This window comes from Monopterus albus, unplaced genomic scaffold (genome assembly GCF_001952655.1).
Source record: "Monopterus albus unplaced genomic scaffold, M_albus_1.0 scaffold282.1, whole genome shotgun sequence".
Classification (NCBI taxonomy): domain Eukaryota; kingdom Metazoa; phylum Chordata; class Actinopteri; order Synbranchiformes; family Synbranchidae; genus Monopterus; species Monopterus albus.
Window position 1 is genome coordinate 720,995 of NW_018128162.1, and position 22,023 is coordinate 743,017.

Genomic DNA, 22,023 nt, shown 5'->3' on the forward strand with positions numbered 1-22,023 from the left:
TTCCTGGTCTCTGAAAACAGATTAAAGCCAGAGAGTCACCCAACACAGAGCACTCTGGTATGCCTTTTGTGCTTTTGGGTCTGGATGCAGCCACTTTTTTTTTTCCCAAATAAGCAAATGTCATGTAGTCCTCATATAGACTTTTGTCACAGCAGCAGCATGAAAGCTAAAACAAAAGGAGGAACCAAGCAAGAAAAGAAAGAAAAGTAGAACGAGCAGATAGGAAAGGGTTCTCTCACCCTCTGCATATTCTTTAAGTTTGGCGTCACATAATTACGCTCATTGAACCTAACGTGTGCGACACATTGCCATGTCTGTTTCTAGCTGAAGTAGCTGCTCTGATGTGCAAACATCTACTTTTCATGTGCATCCTCACCAATTAAAACCTACTGGATAATCACCAGTCTGCACCACAGGTAAAGTAAAGACAGCCCTCGCCCTGTTTCATTGGTATTAAGAGACATGCACAGGCACTCTCAGGCTCATGGGTGTGTATCGGCATGCACTTATGTGGACAGAGAACTATGTCCACCAGCCTAAACTGTTTTCCAGAAACGTGTTTACAAGCCATCTAATTAGTGGGGATGCTAAGTTAATTTTTTTTTAATCTGCAGGACTAGAATAATGACTAGAAATGCACACAAAAGGCATTATTTCATTTTCCCCTGGATCCAACTGAGGTTTTGGTGGTAATAATAAATGTTGTCTCAGTATTTTTCTTCATTGTTCCTCTGCCTGATCCATTTGTGGTATGAGATGAAGAGATTTTAGCAGGGTCTCTCTCTTTTTTTTTAGTTTTTATATGAATTCCTGCTCTTTTCCTGCCTTACAGTCTGTCTTTTACTGCGGGTTTGTACCATGGAAGAGGTGCAATAAAACAATGCAGCTATAAAGAAAGAAAAGCACAGAACATATTGAGGGCAATGCATCAAAATTGGATCCCATATAGCTCCTGTGTTTCATGTGTTGTTATTCATATAGATCTTTTCAGCCCCACGTTCTCCTTTGCCTCTTCTGCTGATTTAGATTAATAGACTTTAAAGTATCTTGTTATCAGTCATAGAAGAACTTCCTGGATTGCTGTATTGTTAGTTTATCTATTGCTCTGGGTAGCTATACTTCACAAATTCTGGGTCCTAACTTATTCTATATTTGATACCAAATACATATACACACACATCTTCACAAAAGAAGGGACACACATGCAGTATTACCTACAGTTCACAGGTCATTATGGGGCTTGTTATCGGCCATAAATCTATGTTTTTTGCTCCAGTTCAGACTCGGCAGCAGCCAGTGACCTCACTGCGATCAGCTCACCTACTCATGCTGACGAGTCTTGAAGGAGCCGAGCCCCGATAAACACTCCCAGATGGAGAAATATCACCCAGCTCACACACACACACACACACACACACATAAGAGAATACCCTTACATAGATCTAGAGGCATGAACACAGATGGCAAGCAAAACGTACTGGGATGTTTGCAGGCTCAGTGAAACGCAGTGTACTGTATTTAATATTGATTAAACTACATCTTGTCTTGCACTATATGTGGAATCCATTGAAAGAGCTACCAAGCAGTACATCCTCACCCTCTGTCATGGTGAAGTTATTGCCCTCTGATTGGTCTCAGTCATTTGTTCCACCCAGTCTAAGCCACCTACTGCAGATTTCACAAGGAGCCCTTAATCAAAAACACATCAGCAGCCTCAAAGACGTTTCTCCATATTTTTATGAACCTTTTTTATACAGACTGACCACTTAGGTTTATGAGAGTTTATAGCCATGCGGCCCCATTACAAGACTAAACGAAGGGCAGTACATGACCACTATTAATGAGAGCAGCTCTATATATCACCTCCTCCCTTCTTTTTCTCCCCTTTCATTCTTCCTTATGGGCTTACTAGCCATTCATCACACCAGGCAGCAATGACACTGTGGTAGGTTTTCACTAGGACCTCAGGCCAGATGGTACCCATGGGGCTGGCGAAGCAGGGAGACGAAGAGAAAAGCCATACTTATGTAAGCCATCCAAGGCCAGAGTTGATGACCGTTAACGATAGTTTCCAGTCTGCAGAACCACCAGCACTGTGAAGGGTTGAGCGACCCACAACTCAAGGGACCCTGTGAAAACTGTTAGCTTAACATGGAGTGCGGTCATTAGAGAGGAAGTCAACATTAATCTTTACTATATACATCACATGTAAGTGTTTGTGGAAAGTCTGATCCAAGAGCCAGCTTTTACTTTATGTTTAGCGAGGATCTAAAGGTTCGTGCCTTTGAACTGAGAGTTGCTTTTCAGAAGAGGTTCACTGACTTACTCGGCTGTTTTTACTGAGCTAAACAAAGTGGACAACTTCAACTGCTGTTTCAGCACTTTGGTGAGTTTAGATGGGGACTTCATACTTAACTGCCTGTTGGATTATTTCATCACCACAAAAATACACGCACAAGAGAGAGAGTTTATGTGGCAGATTAATATCACCGGACTAAATCCACCCATGGTCAGTCGTTTTACGCCACAAAGACCTGGAAACATCTAAATATCTGAGTCTTACGTGTGCACCCAAACACACACACATTAACAGTGAAATGGGGCAGGATATACATAAAACTGCTTTCTTCATTTTTCTACTCTGTATACTAAACTTTCCATTTACTGCAGCTGTTTCTTCTCTGTTATTTACAAGCAAGCATTTTACTCTCCTCACTTGATATCTTTCCAAATCCACTGAACTGTTTCCTAAGCTAAAATCATTCACATTGTTTCCTGACTACAAGGCTCAAACATTATGAAATACTAAGAGCCAACAGACAGTTTACGATGTTTTAAAGGGGGAAGATTTAAAACAAATAGTCTCTTCACAGTGTCTTAATCATATTCTTTATTCACAGCAGCCTTGCAGAAGATGTCAGTTTTACTGTACATGTCTGGAGTTATTTGCCTTCTTGCTTAGAGTTAACTGATCCAGCTAAGCCAGAAACAGACACAACAGGGAGACCATTTTGTTTGTTTTATAGGTAATAAAAATCCTTAATATTGATGCTCTGCCTTAATGTTAAAAGTCTAGAAACACTCCAAGAGCATATCAGTCAACATAGAAGCTCCACCAAGAGGCTTTATGTAACTAGTCCTGTTGCAAGATGTTTCAGTGAAATCTATCATTGCATTTAAATACATTTTTATAGATAGAGGTGATTAAGTCCAGTCAGAGAAGAGCTAATGTCAGTTTTCTCAGGTAAATGAGAAACATTTTGGCTTATTTATCTCAAAGGTTTATTTCCAGGTGGCCTGAATAAATGGAAGAGTTATGTATTTGATGAGTTTGAGAGAGAGAAAGAGAGAGAGTCTTTGCTAGAGAATGGTATCAATCTCCATATTTATCTGCTGAAAACAAAGTGTATTTCCAACAGCATGTTGATTTGTCTTTGTGTTTCCTTTCAACAGGGCCCACTTGGCTTGGATGGCAAGCCAGTGAGTATACATGAAATTAAATTTGTAAAATATACTTTAAGTGCCTGACTTGAGTTTATTTCACATTTTCTGTTTTTTGTTTCCTCTTTCATATCAGGGTTTACCAGGTCCCAAGGGAAGCCAGGTATTACACGCCTATTGTCTTGTTTTGGTTTTCCAGTAACACGTATCAGTTACACTAAAACAGGTCATGGTTAAAGGTTTTCTAACTGTGAATCCAGGTGGGTATTTGGCCTGTAAGGCAGGTGATGGTTTGCTATTCTTCATCATGTTTACGGTTTCTAAGGGAACTCTGCAAGTGAGTAAAAATCTCAGGGTGGCCATCTTGTTTCCTGTTCCACATCTTTAGTCATCCTAGGGCTCAAGTGAATTGGGTGCTGAAATCCCCTATACAGAGCGTCATCTATTGCCCTTCTGTTGAAACCCAGCCATACTCCCAGACACACCCAGGTGTAGCATGGAAACAGGAGAAGCGGAGCAAATGGGTTTCACACCAGTGAGACTAGAGTTTATAACTTTCAGACACTCTTTAAAAAGTCATAACAGTACCCATGACCCCCTCCTTCATCCATTCTCCCTGGTCGCTGTGCCTGGTGAGCAAACAACTAGTTATTTGCTGAAACATAAACACCTCAGCATAATGAAAACAGTGTCCCTAGCTCCTCTCTGAATGCCATTAACCTGTTGTTTCCTGCTAAAGGAGACCTCACGCTGCGTCTGTCCTTTAAGAGAGCTCTCCTCATTACAGAGAGCTTGCAGTAAAACCACAGCAGGTGTGACACAGACCTCATGAGCAGACTAGGTACTCGAGGGATGTAGGATACGTTTCCCATAAACTAAGAACACAAGAGAAGCACAAGTTTACAAAGGAACGTGAACTAAAGTAGAAGAAAACTAAGTGAAATGGGCCATTTAAGACTGGGACGTCCTGGAGTTTTAAACTGTGGTAGCCAGTCACTGACCGACATTTCATGTTGTTCCCACAACACTTGTTGATGAGTAGAAATTAATTTTATTGGTCAAAGGATGCGACCATGTGCGTGACAGTACCTGACACTGAGACTGTCTCCAGCAGGCTAAAAGTGCATTTTCATTATAAGGCTAATAGGTTAATGAAAACAACTTGATGATGCAGTGTCGTAGATTCAATATCATGATGAAGTCTGTTTAAAAATGTATACATTTCTCTGAAAATAAAATTATTGCTGGCCCATTTTACCCATAACATAGTCTGGAAAATAGGCAGCATGTTAAAATGGGCCACAATAAAAACCTGCAATAAACAAATATTTTAGCAAAAGTCTTTTAAGGATCAATGTACTTTTTCATTATTCCATGTCAGGACGGTCATTCTTTATGTTTTCTATGCTTTGATTTAAAAATACATTTTATTTTCTCCTTATTTCAATAAGGAGAAAACAAATGGAAATGAATAACAAAATATATTGAATTGAACAACACAGACTTTTGGATATTAGACTCCTGCGATGTGAACCATTTTCATTGGGCATAGACTCACATGAAGATAGGAGATAGGCTGATCCCCCAGAGTCTAGAACAAACAGTCAACCAGGCAAGAATAGAACACTATTGATTTGTACTCGCAAGAAATATGTTTTTGTCACTGACATATTTCTATGCAAGCATCTATTTGTGTGACTATTTGATATTCTGTGTAAAAGTAACAGTTTGAAATCACTATGGTGAGTGTTATGAAGGATGAGCATAGAATGGAAGGTAGCTGAAAAGCTCTGGAAACCTTCCAGTAAGTAACCATTCAAAGTGGACAATTTTTATGTGCAGAGTAAAAATGTTTTGCATTATATGATAACTGAAATGTTCTGAACTTCTATAAGTTCACATTCTTGCCAAAAAATACTACAACAGAACATAAACCTGATGTCTAGCTTTAGTTTTTAACATCTACATTTGTTTTAAGTAGCTCTAAGGGTTATAAAAATCATCGCAGACTCTGGCAGTATGACATGTACAGTATTATATGTAGTACATCAGCTTTTCACTAAAGATTTAGGATGTTTGCACTGAATCATCAAATGGAAAATGTTCAGATACTTTGTGCATCAGGAGATTCTCTAAAGCTCAGCCTGATATTTAGTATCTTTAGAAACGTCTGAACCTCAAAGAGAGTTTGAAGAATAGTTCTGTGTGTTTGAACAATATTTGACTGTACAGCATCTGTTTGTGTTGGCTGTAGAATTAGATGCTAACTTGAAAAGGAGGTACAAACTAAGAAGTGGTGCGGGAGATAAGCTGCTGCCTGTCATCACGTGGCCAGTCACATTAGCAAACAGCTTATCCCCTCCACTGAACAAGCTCTTCAGCATTGTACTTCTGAACAGAATTAGAGCTTCAGTCAAAGCATTTGCCAGAAATAGAAGATGTGAGGAAAGTTGGAACGAATTACAGAGGGAGACTTCAAGGCAGATAGCATGGCAGATTTAGAGACAGTGGAACTGAGTAAAAGCAGGAAGAGGGAACGGGTGTGTAATGTACAGAGTGAGTGAAAGAATAGACAGTTTTGGAGAATGGAGACGTAAAGAAGCTTACAATAAAGTACAGCTGGGTTGAAAGAGGTCAAATCTGCCCACTGCTGTGGCTGAGATTAGATATGGTTGGTGATAAGTTCCCATTTGGTCTTCTCTGTGTGTCTCTGTCATAGTCGCAGAGGGCCATCTGTCAGTTTGTGGCTTGTGGTGCCACCGCATTTGGTGTCCTCGTGCCACTCGTCAGCAGCGGACAGACTGAGACAGGCAGACACAGAGATGGACGAATGGCACCACACAGCCAGACTAGCGGGGATTAGCTCAGATGTGGGCCTGGTGCTCATAAGACTGTCCAACACAAAGCATGAGTCTGTGGCAGTGCTTGATATACTGTATGGTATATGTGAGCGCACAGGCTTGTTTTGATACTCTAAAACATATTAGGTGTTCCCATCTGAGACAATGACTGGTAGAGATACAAAGAAGCAATAAAACAGTTTTCACCTCACAAAGTGAAATCTTAAAATGCATTCCCGCTGCCAGCTCATGTCATGTGGTCTTCTTATTGTGAAATATGCTCAGACATATGTGAGGGGGCCATCTCAATATCACCACTGCATTAAGTGATATTACTGCCTTGTCTTGCTGTTTACTCCCTGTTGGAGGTCAGCTGAAGATGTTTTGTGTTATGCTGTATTTTGCTCATGTGATAACTGATTTATCTTGATCGACTCCAATTATCTCCCCCCTCTTACAGGGACCAGCTGGACCCAAGGGAGAAAAGGTATGCTACAAACTGAATTTTAGCAGCACTTCATATAGATGTACTGTATTTCTCACACTCATTTAAAGAGAGACATCTTCAGAAGAACACCAGCGCAAGCTCACATGCACACCCAATCTCACAGTTGTTCCCTCCATCACCCTGCCACATTCATGTCACTGTGCATCTACCAAACAAGCTATAGAGCATCCTACATGTAGTTATGTAGGAGCTCATACGTGTCCACACATTTTCATGTCAAGGCATTGAACAAGCTTGAAGGCCGTCTGCAGATGTTTTCCCACTGTGTGAACTTCTGCCCAGCACAAGATGTTAGCAAATGTAAAGGCTGCAGGAGGAGGCAGAGCTGGCTCGTCCTTTGTGTGTGCACTGTGTGTGTACATTTCTGAACTCAAGCAAAAATTGATAAGCATAAGCACAAAAACAATGCAGCTGCAGTAAACAGCATCTGTCAGAGCAGGATTCGGACTGATGAGCAGGCATTGTGAATGACAGATGATGCTGAGGTTTGGAAAATGGGCTGCCCTTTATGTAATCACGCTAGTAGCTTTGCGATGAGGACATGACCTCCAGATACTCATCAGAGAAGCAACAGTATTTAGCGCATGCACTCCTGCTTTCGCCTAACTGATTGCATACTCTCCAGTGATTTGTATAGTAAATGTCGACATCCTGAGCTGGCTCATGGACAGATGACCTTCAAGTCGTTTCCTTCCTGTACACAAGTATTCATTTTTCAGTCTGTCTGTCACAGCTGCTCTACAGCATCCTATTGCATGACTGGTCCTGCATGCATGTATAGTGCTAATAACTGCTGACAATTGTCATTTTCCTGTTGTTCTCCCAGGGTGACCAAGGAGACATTGGGCCAAGGGTAAGTTAAGTTTTCTGACTTTGCCTGAGATGGTTAAATGAGATGCAGTTATCTCTTCACTACAACTGACCTGACTGAAAAAATATAGTTTTTCTTTAACTGCATTTTGTTCCCAAACAATTTAAAAATGAGCTTCCATTTAAGTCTTTCTTCCAGTTTTTGCCCTCTCTTTTTTGTTTTGTCTCTCAGCCACCTTTTTTTTCTAATTTTCAAGAGGTCAAGCTAAAGGATGCAAAGTTAAAACAACAGGTTCACCAAAAAATGACCAAAAGTCCAACAAAAGTCAAAAGTTGTGCATAACAAAAGCAAACTTTTTCACTTTTTTGAAAAGAGGTAAATGAGAAGATCATTATCACTTTCATGTCTGCCTGGTTAATATGAGGCTACTGTATAGTCAGCAGCAATTAACTTGTCCAAAGGTAACACTTACTGCACCTGAGATAGTCCAGCACAAAACCTCCTCATAAAACCACAGCTTGGCTTTAATGCAGCTAAAAAAACATATAAAGCATTAATCATTAAGCTTTGTAGGTGCTGGATATTTAGACCGAGCCAGCCTAACTGTCTCCCTCTGCTTCCATTCTTTACACTAATCTAACCAACTGTTGTCTGTAGCTTCTTACTGAATTCACAGACCTGAGAGTGTTATCAATCTTTTCACTAAACTCACTTCAAAAAAAACTTTCACAGAGAAAGAGAGAGAGTCACAGAGAACCTGCACAAGTTAATGACATGCACAAATAAAACTAGACATAGGACTTTACAAATGACCTGAATTGAAATGTATCTTAGGACTACTGGGGAAAAATGCCCGAGGTTCAAACCCAGACCAGACAGAGCAATAAAACATCATAGAAAGTTTAGAATATCTCAAAACTATTTGTCATTTCCTTGTTGTTGAATAATATGGACCTGCAGGGACACAAATTAGTGGGGGGAAAAAAAGATCTCTAGTTTTGGTACGTGCACATTCAACATTCAACACTTGAGAAAAGTATTTAAATGATTTGAAAAAAAGCGCAGCTTTCCTAGCAACTGCACCAACAACACAGTCTGTGATGAGGTTTGAGTTACCCACATCCCCAAAGCCAGAGATGAGAAACGATGACATTAAAGAGCAATGGAAATACTTAAAACTCACCATCAAAACCCAATGGCTGGAGCCGTGCACCACAGCTGCCATCTCATCTCTACCAAACTATGATTTTTTTAATATTATGAGGCAACCTCGCTCTGCATCTGGTCCATGTTCTCAGTGTTGTCTTTTCATTTGATATTGTTCCACCCACCATGAGATCTATGTAATTATCTACAACTTCATTCACTGTGGTTGGAACATAAGCCCCCTGTGCTTTACATGGTAAGCAGCATGGATTCTCTGAAGAAGTTTAGCACCCCATGAAATCTGAAGGCTTCTTAGTTATTTTAAATTCAAAGTATCATTCTTCATCACATGGAAATAAAAGTGGGAATAAAATGCAAAGCAGGAAAAATGCAGAAGAATTCAAACTGTAGAAATTCCCATGCACACAGTGACCGTCTAGATAATGGTCTTCATGTACATAACGGTACCATAACTGTCTATATCAGACAAAAGATGTTACCTAATAGTTTTTATATTGGCTGTGGTCCATCTTATAAGGTCCAAGACTCTGACTGTGAAACACTTTCAGAACAGTAAAACACAAAATATTTAAAAAAAAAAATCTACAGATGTTCCTTTTGACAGACATAAGCCATTTTGTCTTCATTAACATTCTTTAGCAACTGCCCAACAAAAGAAATGATTTAGAATAATACCTGAAAATGGATGTTCACTTATAACTCTTCTGAAAGTTGGAGCCTGACGGTATTGGCATATAAGCATATTGGCGTGAAACTGAGGGGTAATTGTTTTATAGCAGAGTATAAATTTGACGTGGTTACTCAGCAGAACAGTATTTATGGTATGCTTCAGAAACTTTACAGGCATGCCTGAGTCCTATAAACCCATTTGATTTCCCTGTATCGCCTCACCTGTCCTTCTGTTTCTATATTGAACACAAAAAAAAGAGATGCTTGAAAGACAGACTGAACATAAACATGTCATTAGAACGAATATTACGTGTTATCCTATGGCACAGCATTTTGTTGAACATCACTCATGTAGTGATAGTCTATCGAGGCCTGAAGGAATAGAAGCTATTGAACCAACCATCTGAAAGGGTGATCGTCTAAACAAAGAGAAACCTTTTGGATTTTTAAATCTGATATGCTTCTCCTCTGTTGAAGATCTGGTGAGGTCGAAATGGGTCGGCTTTTTTTTTTTTCTTCAGGTGCCCGATTAAATAAAGGCTTTCAAACATATTCCATGCTCTACCTAAGAGTGTCTGAAGTAATTTTTCTCATTTTTGTCACGGTTCAACTTCAAAAGCATCTTAAGGCCTTCTGGATTTGTTGGACGTTTTGGATTGTGAGCACGAGGCCCTTTCTCCTTTTAAATCTTTTTGGGATTCTGCCGTACATAGTTCCTCCAAGTGGTAAATATTACACTTGGAAGAGGTTTCTAAGAGCTTTGATATCCTTGGATAAGGCTGCAGCCCAAAAACCTCTGAGTATCACTTAGAAACTCAGGCTTGGTTCAAAACAAACCGTACAGCTCCTAAAACTACTGTAGCTGTGAATGAGGTTTGACTCAGGGGTACATTTTTATAGATACGGCGCAATATATTAGCAAATGAAAAACTGTTTCTGAATGTTTAAAATGAAACTTTAACAGCCTTGAATCAAAGCTCTAAAGGGTCACTGAGGCTGAGCAGACAAAGGCTGGTGGGAGGTTGGAGGTATCATCCCAGCTCATAAGCTCAGTTATTACCTTTCCCTGATTTCAACATGAACGCTGTTTCACCTCTGGAAGATAATAGAATATATGTAAAAACAGGAAGTGGCCATGAATCTTTGTTAACCTGTGGCTTCCTTTCAGTCTATCATCTTCAGTGCCTTTGTCAGGCTGAATCTGGTCCCAGGATGACTACAAACACAGGAAAATGGGCGTCTTAAAACACAATCAGATGTTATAGAACCACCAGAATTATGTGACAATGGGTCATGTGTCATGCACTGTTTATAAAGCAACTTTTTTAAAGGAATGAAGCTGGTAGCCACTGTTCCCAGCCCCCATACTGTCAAATCCATACAGAGGAAGACTGTCAGTGCATGCTTAGGTTCGTCTGGCGGCTAATGGAAGCTTCACTTGCAGTCAAAACCTTCCTTTGCCTCCCCTGGAGCAGCTACATAAAGGCCATGCTTACATGGGACACTGAGGTTGAATGGTGGTTTGTCTTAGTATCAACCTAAGGTCTGATGAGAACAAGGTAAAGGGGAAACCCAATGTGAAACAGCCTATTCTCTGATGAGATGTTTAGGGACCATATACTGTATGTGGTCTCCATGATAGGAACAGAGTGAATGCATGAACGTGACAGTGGGGAGAGAAGAGCATAGGCAAAGAGAGGAGGATGAGGAGGGGTCTGCGGTGTTGGGAAAACCTCCGCTATCCAGCACTCACCACAGCCTGGTAACAGAAACATCATGACCAGACTAGCATCTCTCCTTCTTTCTCTCCCTACTGTCCCCCTGCTGTTTTCTGTCCCTGCTCACTTAGATCTTCTCTACATCCCATCACTCCATCCTGACCTCCCTTCCATGCATTTTTGGAAGGAGCTCAGCTGCACAGTGCTCTGAGCTCTTTGGCGGCAGACAAAATGCTTCTTTCAGCTTGACAGACAATCATCACAGTTGGCTGGAAAGCACTACAAGCCACTTCTGTTTGGTTTGGTCGCAAAGGGAAGGATGGGAGGACATGAAATGGAACACAACACACAATTATATGCACGTTTGAATGTGAAATGATATATTATTGAAGGGCAAAGGGGACAATTGCTGGATCTCGCTTTAGGTTTTATGAAATATCTTTTTCTTCTATACATTAAATCTACAGAGTATGTCAGTGTCCTTTTCAACTATATTGGTATACTAAGTTGCTCACCTTCCTATTTGTTGCTCCTGTGTCCAGGGTCCTCCTAACTACAGCACATATGCAGGTCTGCACAGTAATCAGATTCTCACCGTCAAGGTTTGTCCCTTCCAGCTAATTTATCCATGGTCCTCCCAGCAGCCACCGCTGTCTGTCAGGCTGCTGTTCTGTCACTATCCCTGCAGACAGAGGAGCAAAATGCTCTTCTTAAACTTTCTCTTTTGGCTTACAGCTGCTGAACTCAGCGTTTTGTTTTCTGCAGAACTTGTTTCCGCCCTTGTAGAATTGGCAGTGGATTTCTGACTTTCTTACTTATGTCTTTCATCCTCTCTGTCTCATTTTAGTCCACTCCATGTCCTTCCTTCTCTTTTTCGTTATTCCCTTTCCCTCCTCTCTGTCTTTCTCTCTTGCATCTCAGATGGTCTTTCCCCGATATAACCATGGCTTTCTCTCTGGAGAGCAGTCCAACAGCTTTCAGCAGAGACTCATTATGAAGGTAGAGCACAGCTAAGGCATGTGTGCACCTTTAACAGTTTAACTAATCTTTTCTTATTCAGATTTCCTCAGCCATGCATCTCCCTTCTTTCTCACCTTTTCACTTTTCTCCACTTGGATTTCATGATTGAAGATTTTTTTTCTTCATAATGTTCCTGTGCATACTGGTTTGTTTAATTTTAATAGCATGACTGATCAGGTGAAATTGTCTGTATAAAGGTTCTACAGCAACCAGGCAATTAGGAAAACATCTTCAAGGATGAACAACGCACATTTTGGAATGACTCAAGAAAAATGTGCTTCTTTTTAAAAAGGGAATAGTAGAACTTTGTTGTTGACAGTTAAGGTCAAGGATGAGCTTAATAGAAATGTAATAATGCAAGAAAGTTATGTTGTCGTCTGCTGTGGTGGTATCATTTTGTTATGCATGGGCTTGTTGTTCCAACAAAGCAAACTATAATGTGTCATTTGTCTGTGGAGATGTGAGGGTGCAGGGCATTAATGTTTTCTGTTTGGCATAAACATGAGGGTGGAAGTCTTCACAAAAAACATACTGCATCTCTTATAGATCTAAATTGAGTTTTGAAAGGTCTTTTAATATGAGGTGACATTTGCTGTTGTTTGATAAAGCATAGAGAGAAAAGAAACTCCTCATTTGAAACAATAGATTGTTGCAGTAAGGTCTATGGTTCGTTCTATGGATTGTATTTAAAATGTTTCTTATATTAATTGTGGATCAAATGTATTTATGCAATCATAGTGATGAACCCATAGAAAATTACCACCTGACTCAGTGGTTCCTTCGGTTCTGTGGAGCATTTTAACATTTCAGCTCATGGCTTTGGTTTGAATGCTAACATTGCTTTGTATGTGCTGCAGACAACTGTTTGTTTACCATGTCCAACTTAAAAAAATTATACATCAGTTTTGTGTTCACAATTTGCTTCTGCAGCATCCGAGTAGTCACATAAGCATTAATCCTTGTTCAAGAAATATATTCTGAATATTTGCTATGTCACATGTTTGAATTCTGTCATATTGCAAGATAGCACATCCTGGTATTTCATCCCCTCATTCTTCTGTCTGTTTGTTTTTTAATCAGGGTGACCAGGGTCAGACTGGACCCGCTGGTCCCCCAGGTCCTCCAGGTCCCCCCGGTCCCCGAGGCCCCCCTGGGAACACGGGAAAGGACGGGCCTCGTGGCCCTGCTGGAGAACCAGTAAGAACTTCTGTACACTCCAATATACACCAGCTATATAAAACAAGGCAATGTAACACAACTATATACACCCACACATTCCTCTTAGTTGCTGTTATTCTCCTCCTCCAACAATCACTCCATTTTATACACCCTTAAACTAAGGTTACACCACAAAGAATGTGGTCATTTAAAACACCTGAGTCATCGGGAGGTGTTACTCTAATTGTGTCAACCTGGTAAGGTTCAGTTGCAGGGTGTGACAAATTGCAAATTGAGTTTCTGTGCTCTGAGTGTGCATTTCTATGCATCATGCATACCGGGGAGGTCTACACAGAATATTGCACTCGACCCATATTCCCATTTTTGCTGTGGCTTACCTAAAAACTCCCAGAATAGCAACTCTACTCCTGGCCTCATCTGTTTTGTGTAAGACAGCAGCCACAGACTTCTCCAGCACACCCTCATTCTCCCACCCTCCGACCACGGCTGTGTCGATGTGCACCCCTGAACCAGATATGGCACTGCGGCGAGTTCATGGGCAGTTTGCCACCTTCACCAAACAATAGTCGTCCTCGTTGCCGGAGGCAGTTTATGTTTCTCAAAATTAACTTTGTGTTTCCCAGAGTTTAGTTCATAAGCTGCAGCTTAAACCTGTGGTTATAAGATGGAAGTGGAAGAGAGAGAAGGTGGCAGAGAGGATCATTTTTGTTTATCCAAGTGTAGGAGTTAATGCTCTGTTACTTTTTACTGGCACAGGACAGTAAAGGGATTCAAGTGAAAAATGGCGGTTTTCGTGTGGGTGAATCTAAAATTTATGCAGGCCTAACAAATAAAAAGAAAACCAACACAGCTCAGAAAATGAGCAGACAGGTTAAGAAACTTGGACCTATAACACAGTGTATTTCAAATGTACTCTCCAAGCTGATTAAGGGCATTGCACAACCCAAAACAGCAAAACAAAGCCAAGGGACTCTAAGAACTGCTCCATGTTGTGGGCAGATGTCTGAGTGTAGGAAACACTGAGCAGGAGAAAGTGAGCCTGCCTGCATGGGTGTCCTCAGAACCTTGTTTATATCTGTGAAGTGGAGAGAAGTAAAGGAACGACAGTTCAAACTAAGCTGAATTGCTCCTCATCTGTGCCTTTCTGCACTCAGGATAAATGAACTTCTAAAAATGAAATACAACAGTAATTTGTTTCCCATTGCTGTGGGGGGAAATCAAAAGACGAGGGGCGAGAAAAGATTTTGAAAGACATCTTCAGGATGGAAATAAACGAGGACCACATAGCAGTGGAGGAGATCAGGATGACAGTTTGTATGTGCTGTCAGAGAGCAAGAGGAAGAAACCCAGCTGGGAAACATCCAAGTAGCTTCTGCACATTATTGTAAAATATGAGGACAGAGCGGAAGGCTAATAACCTCCAGCTTATGTCATGCATTTATTACAGTACAGCACTGAATGATCAAGTAAACAACTACTTGAGAGCAGTGTGTCTGTGTGAGAGATCAGTGAAAAGAGAAGAGATGGAGCACTCTTGTGCAAGATCCCACTAAGCTGTCTCTGCTGTGGATGACTTCATAGCAGATGTGTAGCTGCTCCCGGCACACTTCCACCTGACCTTCACAAACAGCCAGGTCTGTTTACCTAAATAAACCAAATCAATGAGGGACAGATGCCAGAAAGTGTAATAATGTCTGTGTTTGTCTTCAGTGGAGCTGAGGCTTAACACTCATCATACACAGAAACCAGGCCAGAGCTTCATAGTTAGCCCTAGGCAACTGTTTAAAGAAAAAAAAAAGGTTAATCGATACAGATGAGTTATTAATTAAATAAATAAAACTATTGTTGGGCTATTAAAGAGCCATGGTAAATTACCCAAGTCTGTGGAAGTGTATTGTACTGTCAAAACGTGCCAATCAAACGTCACTCATCATTGTTCGACTACGAGATCTGGTGGCATATGATTCATATCATTTTCACACCCATCAAAGCATTCAGTGATTGTTTGTGTTTGTTATTTTTGCTCCACTCATTTTTCCAGGTTGTTTCTTCAATCCCCTAGTTTCTCTAAGTTCTCCAGCTATGAATGAGTCCATGGACTGGTCATACCTTGTTGAATACTGACATCTGGTGGGCAAAGTAGCTTAACTCTTACCTGCATTTGAGATCGTTAACTAAGTTTCTCCTCTGTCCTCAGGGTTTTTCAGGTCGGGACGGTGTTGAGGTGAGTGTAGCTCAGATATAAATTTTGAGGATTTTATTGCTCAAGCAGTTTGATTTTTGTTCAGTATTATTATAAGTCTGTGGTGATGATTTGTCTTTCTCTGGTTAATTACGGTAACCGTGATGGTATTTCTGCCTCAGGGGCCACAGGGATTGCCTGGGAAGCCGGTAAGATTGCTTGTGGATAATCAGTCTTGATTCAGCTAAATTGTCTTAAATATTTTTGACTTTCTTGCCAAACTCTACTGTTTACCAGAAAAATAACACGAGGCCAAAAGTTTGTACTTATGACATTTATAAACTAACAGGGAGAAGATGGTGAACCTGGCTATCCAGGTCCACAGGGACCTCCAGGGGCAAAGGTAGGCTGATGAGTCCACAGGGACCTCCAGGGGCAAAGGTACCGATAAGTTTTACTCATCAGTAATCATGTCTCAGACACAGGTTCTTTTATATGAAAGTCTCTTGCATGTATTGACCATGAATGTTTGTGTATTGACAAAGGGCGAGCCAGGTATGGGAGAAAAGGGAGAGCGAGGCATGGATGGACTCCCAGGATTAAAGGTGAGATACATCTGTCTGACATCAAACAATACATACATCAGTAATGACCTTTTCTTAGTCAAAACATGTGGAAGAGGATTAGGGCCACTGTAAAAAAAACATTTTTTTGAGTTTTGACTTTAAACTCTGAATTCTGATTTTAGAGCTAACTTTTACAAAGGTCAGAATTCTGAAAAAAAAACAACTCAGATTTGTTACAATGACCATACAAACATACAAACACATTACATTTATGATACATAACAGTGTTAAATATCCAATGTCTAAAAGAGGTTTGCCTTAAAATTGCATATGTGCATCACCCAGGGTGACAAAGGGGCATCAGGAGAGCAAGGACCACAGGGATCCATGGTATGTGCATTATTCAGAGGGTTAGCCCTCTATAACCAATCGGTTATTGTATTGACCACTTGTGTTATCTTTAGTTGTTCATTTATATTGCATTCATCTTCTCTGTCTCCACCTCAGGGTTATCCTGGTGAAAAAGGTGCCCCAGGCTCATCGGACATCATTGACTTTAATGGGAAGCTTCTGGATGCTTTCCAGGTGAGTAATATTAAAGTGATAAGGTTTATGGTTGTATCATATATTCCATTAGGCATTTGTTTCTGAATCTCAAGTTAGGAATCAGGGACAACCTAAACCCCAAATGTGGCTGTGTAGAGAGAAACATGACTGGACTTTTTCTTTTCAAGACCACAAATTGAACATGTCGCCATTTCTTCTTGACAGGCCATCAACACCATCAGTGTTTCGGTAATCTACTGTTGCTTCTGCATGGTTTTGGTGGTGCGATCTGTAACTAACACATGTAGTGATGCATAGAGTCACCCAGAGCTGCATACGTATGCAACTCATGTAAACCTGCTCCTTATCCCACCTGTGTCAACCAGTGGATATGTGTGTTTTTGTAGACTCCTTCTATCCAGAGCTACAGACTTCAAATGTATTGAATGTCTCTCTAGAGGCCACATCTAAAGAGTATTACTGAATTTACCTGGTCTAGTAGTATCTTAGGTTCTCCACGAGGAGCTCCTCATAGTCACCACAGTCTCAGTTTCCCATCAGTCTCTTCAGATACATGATTCTACCATGTATCGTGCTACATGCTAATAACAGATGTCTATCTCCTCAGAGGAGTGCATTTGATTAAAATCCACTTTGAACCCCATCCCGTCAGACCTGATCTGAAATGGGCTCCTGCATGCAACGCATTAGACAGCAGCGTGAGATAGTTACAAAGGAGTCAGTGAAAACACGACCCTTAGATCTTATCAGAAGCCTCTCGCCAACGTGGATCAGCTGATACCATATCGCTGCGCGAGAGTTATATCCTTGAAGCAAGGATTGCTCACTGGCCACCCAGCTTGTGTTATGATCTGTTCACTTGTTTGTATGAAAGGCTTTATTGGTTTCATCTGTGGTGAAAGTTTAAGGGGTGATAAATGTGGTTTAGAACCATGTTGAAATGGATTGTTTGTTACTATCATTCCACACTATCATTCATTTTCTGGCTTTTTGTATAATTATTTGCATGAGTAGCCTTCACTTTTTAATGATAGAATATCTCATATCAAATAATAAACATTCAAACATACTAAACATCCTGTTGGTTTCCATGGTTTTAATGGAGGACAAATAAGAGGTTGGAAAGAATCAGCATGTACACCTCTGCAAGGCAACATGCTTTCCTTTTTATTACTTCAAGATGGTAGAGGACTTCAGAGGGAGAAGTAACAAGTGTAACACAGTAGAGATCAGGAACGTGATTGAAGGGACCTGTCAGTCATCGGACAGCACAGGAGACAGCATGGCATGAATATTGCATGCATGCACTTCCATCGTTGTTACATAAAGTCACATTAGTGGTTTTTTTTTTGTCCAACTCATCCTGCATGAGTGCAATCAAGAAAATGAAAAATGAGGCCAGGCTTTTGTGTAACACAAACTATTTTACAGTCTGTTAGATTGAAAATTGCTTCAAGCTGGTTGTGATCTGCAAACAGAGTGAACAAAAAAGTAATCTGCTTTGTTTGCTGTCAGGGCAGCACTGTGAAATCCATCGGCCTTGTTTTGTGTTGGTTCAGGTCTTATGGTGTAATTTCCCAGCTTTTATATCACTGTGAAAAACTATTTAGTCACCTGACTATGACCTGAAAGCGGCCGCTCATAGTGATGAGCCCACAGAAACTTATCACCCAATCTGATGCCCCCTCCGTTCTCTGAAGCTTTATACTCTAACTGCTTTCAGGTCTTTGTTTTCCAACACACAACTCAACTGGCAACCGGCGCACACAGCTAGTGACGAGCTGGTGGACATACTGTAGTTGGAATGATTAATAGCAAAAGAGCCAAATATCTTTTCAGTAAATTGTTGCAGAGCCAAACTGAACTAAATGAAGAGATGCTTTGTTTTGTGAATTGTTGTTCGGTTTAAAATTAGCTGCAGTATAAAGTTTATCTGTATATATGTCAATTTCTGTCTTTCTCCAGGGCCCACCAGGCCCACCTGGACCCCCAGGCCGTCCAGGGGAAAAGGTAAGGCAGTCTGAGCTCTCCTGTCATGTTACCAATGTACTAGTAGTGCAAACCACAGTCATATTCATCTAGGGACTAAATCTTTCCACTTTTCGTCTACTTCCAGGGTGAGCTGGGTTTACCTGGGCCAGCAGGAGTTGACGGGGAGCAGGTATGAGACAGTGTCTTAATATGCTGATTAAATGTATTGTATGATTATTTACTCTTTTTTTTTAAACAGATATGTTTGTCTGAGAACATACTTTTTTCACTACTTGTCGTTATGCCAAATATGAGATTCATTCTTGGTTCATCACCTCCAGGGAACTAAAGGTGATACGGGTGACGTAGGACCCCCTGGTGAAAGAGGGGAGAAGGGAGAGATGGGACTCTCTGGGCCTGCTGTGAGTAGTGACAGCAAACATGTTTCTGTGATACACATGCATGCAAAGTACAAACAACTGAAAGTTCATCTTTCTCCTTTTGGGCCAGGGTATCGATGGACAGAAAGGAGAAAAAGGCGACTGCAGGCTGGATGACAACCTGGTCAGTTCATCACATGACCTCGACGGTCACTCAGACATGTGTACAGTATGGATCAGTGCAGACATATATGGATCAGTTACCACAAGGTTTGATACAGTGCAGCCATTTGACATTACCCTGCACTTAAACTTCAACTTTGAAAAGAAAAATGAATGCTGACCTAATAGTCATTACGATGGAACACACATCTCAAGTAAGCTGTGTCAAATGATTTTCACTGTGGAAATGAAACAACAGAAACAAACAGATCTGATAATACATAAATGACTAATAATGCTGAAATAATCAGCAGTCGTATGATTTGTAGCTGAGAAGCTAAACTTTCAAAATTACTGGTATGGTCCCATAACCAGTGACTCACTTCTGGTCATGACTTAAGTTACACTCTGCCAGTATGAGCTTCCTGCTCTGGCTTGACTCATGTGATTTCAATGGTGCTCAGGTTCAGATGATTTCCCAGCCGGGTCTACCTGGTCCACCTGGCCCACCAGGAGTTCCCGGGTCCCCTGGATCCACGGTGAGTCCTTACAGAATGTCAGTATCCCAGCCCTGATAGAAACTAGTCACAATTGTTATTTGCACTTGTAGCTGTCACAGTCTCACTGCAAATAATGCTTTTCAGGGCCTGCATGGCATGCCTGGTCCTAAGGTAAGAATGTGAGGTCATGTATCTAGCCCAGTCTGCATGTGGTGTGGAGGCTCTGACATGCGTGGTACTCAGTGTTCCTATGCTGTAATGCAGGGCGAGCCTGGAGTTGGGATCAAGGGAGAGAAGGGGGACACTGGTTCTCCTGGATCCAGGGTGAGGGACACTTGGCCTTTATTTTTTTAATAAAACATGAACTACAGTATGTGGACATGATACAATGGTGACAGTTTATTTTAACTGCAGGGACTAGACGGCCTCCAGGGTCCACCTGGATCTTCAGGGTTGGTGGGTCTTCCAGGTGCAAAGGGAGAAAAGGTAGAAACGAAATAATTTCCATCCATAAATCTGCTTTTTGTTTGTTTGTTTTGCATTGCATTTGCATTGTGTGGTTTCTAAATAGAATTATGATTTACGTATATGTGTACATTTGTGATGACAGGGCAGGCCAGGGGAGCCTGGACTAGATGTGAGTTTCTCAGTGACATTTTAAATCAGACCATTATCAGTGTAATCAAACTTTAAACAGCATCCAGTGATAAGCTATCTTCTGACATGTTTGTGCTTCTGTGTCCAGGGGTTTCCAGGTTTGTCGGGAGAGAAAGGTGACCGAGGGGAAAAAGGAGAGAAGGTTGGTACAGAACACATAAATATTGTATTATCTTCATTAAACTACAACCAGTTGTTTTTATTCTCATCCAGGTTATTGCATCTTTTTTTAGCAGCCTTGTTTATGCATAATAATCCTTGTCTAACAGCAACACTTAACTTTATTTGACCCACACTGGACATGTAGTGATTTTTAATGACACAAATGGTTTAGCCTGGTCTTCACGTAGTAAGTGCTCCTAAAAACAGTGTACCTGCAGTTAACTGTCTTGTGTGATAGGTTTATGAGTTTGTGTGTCAGACTGCTCTCCTCTTCATGTTCAGGGTGACAGGGGAACAGTGGGAAAGAAAGGTCTAAAGGGCCAGAAGGGAGAGCAGGGCCCTCCAGGGCTAGACCAGCCTTGTCCTGTGGTATGTCACACACACACACACACACACACACACGCACACAGTATAATATTTCACACTGGAACTGATTTACTTGTTACTATTTTCTTCTTACCTGTTACACATTCAGTATTTTCCTGCTTTCTGCTCGCGGCACCGTTTCTGTCATTTCCTATGCTTTTCGCTGAGTTTCCTCCTCAATGTTGTGAATGTCTACCTGACTCTTGCTGACAGGGCTGTGATGACACTAAAGGTCAGTCTGTGGAGGCAGTGCTCTCTTCACTTCCACCTCCTCCTCTTCCTCCTTCTGGCCCTGAGGCCCCCTGTCCTGTGGTACAGTATCTCTGCCTCCTTTCTCCCTTCACTAGTGATGCATCTATTGTTGCTGTTTTCTATTCAAAGACTTTCCTATTTGATTTCTCTTTAACTCTGGTGTTTATGCGCTGTCGATCACTAGTCCTTACTTCCTTGTAAATACAAGCATTCACAGATAAGAAAAACTGTGTTTTGGCAGTCTATTCTCACAAATATAAGAATACACATGAAGTAGAAGGAACTAATAGCTGGAAATAATGTCTGCTTTCTGGTGGAGAGATACAGGACATGCTTGATAACACTCTCATGTCTGTCCACTGAATATAAGACTACAGGCTTGTTATTATTTCATTTCTAACAGCAGTTTGCTGATAGGTTGTGCACACCTTAGACATTATTGCCATTACTACTAATACTTAGATATTGATGCAGAGCTATAATGTGTATTTCAACATGCATCAGTAGGTATTTTCTGACTTTGTAACTGTTGTTTTTATCCTGCAGGGACACGACGGACTGCCTATACCAGGCTGCTGGCACAAGGTGAGCGTTAAGAGTTGTAACATTTTTTTTATACATATGAACAAATGAAATTATTAGCTTCTGATTTTGAGACAGCAGCTGGCATGGTTAGAGAACAGCTAACGCAGTCAAAGCATATACTGAGTTTATTACTCATGGTTTGTCAGCATTAAATTAAATTTCCTCTGATTTGGCACAGGGGCACTTTGTAAGTATTTCACAGTGTGTGAGCATGTACAGTAGTTGTAAAGCATGAGTATCTGAAGTCATCTGAAGTATTTTAATACAAAGACTTTGTGTTTGGATTTTGATTTGATATGGTACAGTCCTACTAATCAGAC

General features: G+C 40.9%; 1 protein-coding gene across 5 annotated transcripts in view; it reads left to right on the forward strand.

Annotated features, from left to right (window-relative positions):
- Positions 1 to 22,023, forward strand: part of col23a1a (collagen type XXIII alpha 1 chain a) — a 114,754-nt gene that overhangs the window by 89,954 nt on the left and 2,777 nt on the right. For 2 of the 5 annotated variants that reach the window (XM_020622561.1, XM_020622563.1), the window contains 25 exons: positions 3,454 to 3,480; positions 3,578 to 3,604; positions 6,742 to 6,768; positions 7,616 to 7,642; positions 12,076 to 12,153; positions 13,255 to 13,371; positions 15,551 to 15,577; positions 15,718 to 15,744; positions 15,885 to 15,938; positions 16,081 to 16,140; positions 16,447 to 16,491; positions 16,609 to 16,686; positions 18,634 to 18,678; positions 18,785 to 18,829; positions 18,981 to 19,061; positions 19,150 to 19,203; positions 19,646 to 19,720; positions 19,826 to 19,852; positions 19,946 to 20,005; positions 20,096 to 20,167; positions 20,292 to 20,318; positions 20,427 to 20,480; positions 20,783 to 20,869; positions 21,080 to 21,178; positions 21,665 to 21,703. In XM_020622561.1, the coding sequence (XP_020478217.1) occupies positions 3,454 to 3,480; positions 3,578 to 3,604; positions 6,742 to 6,768; positions 7,616 to 7,642; positions 12,076 to 12,153; positions 13,255 to 13,371; positions 15,551 to 15,577; positions 15,718 to 15,744; positions 15,885 to 15,938; positions 16,081 to 16,140; positions 16,447 to 16,491; positions 16,609 to 16,686; positions 18,634 to 18,678; positions 18,785 to 18,829; positions 18,981 to 19,061; positions 19,150 to 19,203; positions 19,646 to 19,720; positions 19,826 to 19,852; positions 19,946 to 20,005; positions 20,096 to 20,167; positions 20,292 to 20,318; positions 20,427 to 20,480; positions 20,783 to 20,869; positions 21,080 to 21,178; positions 21,665 to 21,703 (1,359 nt within the window). Of the gene's footprint in view, positions 1 to 3,453; positions 3,481 to 3,577; positions 3,605 to 6,741; positions 6,769 to 7,615; positions 7,643 to 11,696; positions 11,757 to 12,075; positions 12,154 to 13,254; positions 13,372 to 15,550; positions 15,578 to 15,717; positions 15,745 to 15,884; positions 15,939 to 16,080; positions 16,141 to 16,446; positions 16,492 to 16,608; positions 16,687 to 18,633; positions 18,679 to 18,784; positions 18,830 to 18,980; positions 19,062 to 19,149; positions 19,204 to 19,645; positions 19,721 to 19,825; positions 19,853 to 19,945; positions 20,006 to 20,095; positions 20,168 to 20,291; positions 20,319 to 20,426; positions 20,481 to 20,782; positions 20,870 to 21,079; positions 21,179 to 21,664; positions 21,704 to 22,023 lie in introns of all 5 variants that reach the window. The other 3 variants (XM_020622562.1, XM_020622565.1, XM_020622564.1) reach the window with 3 other exon arrangements.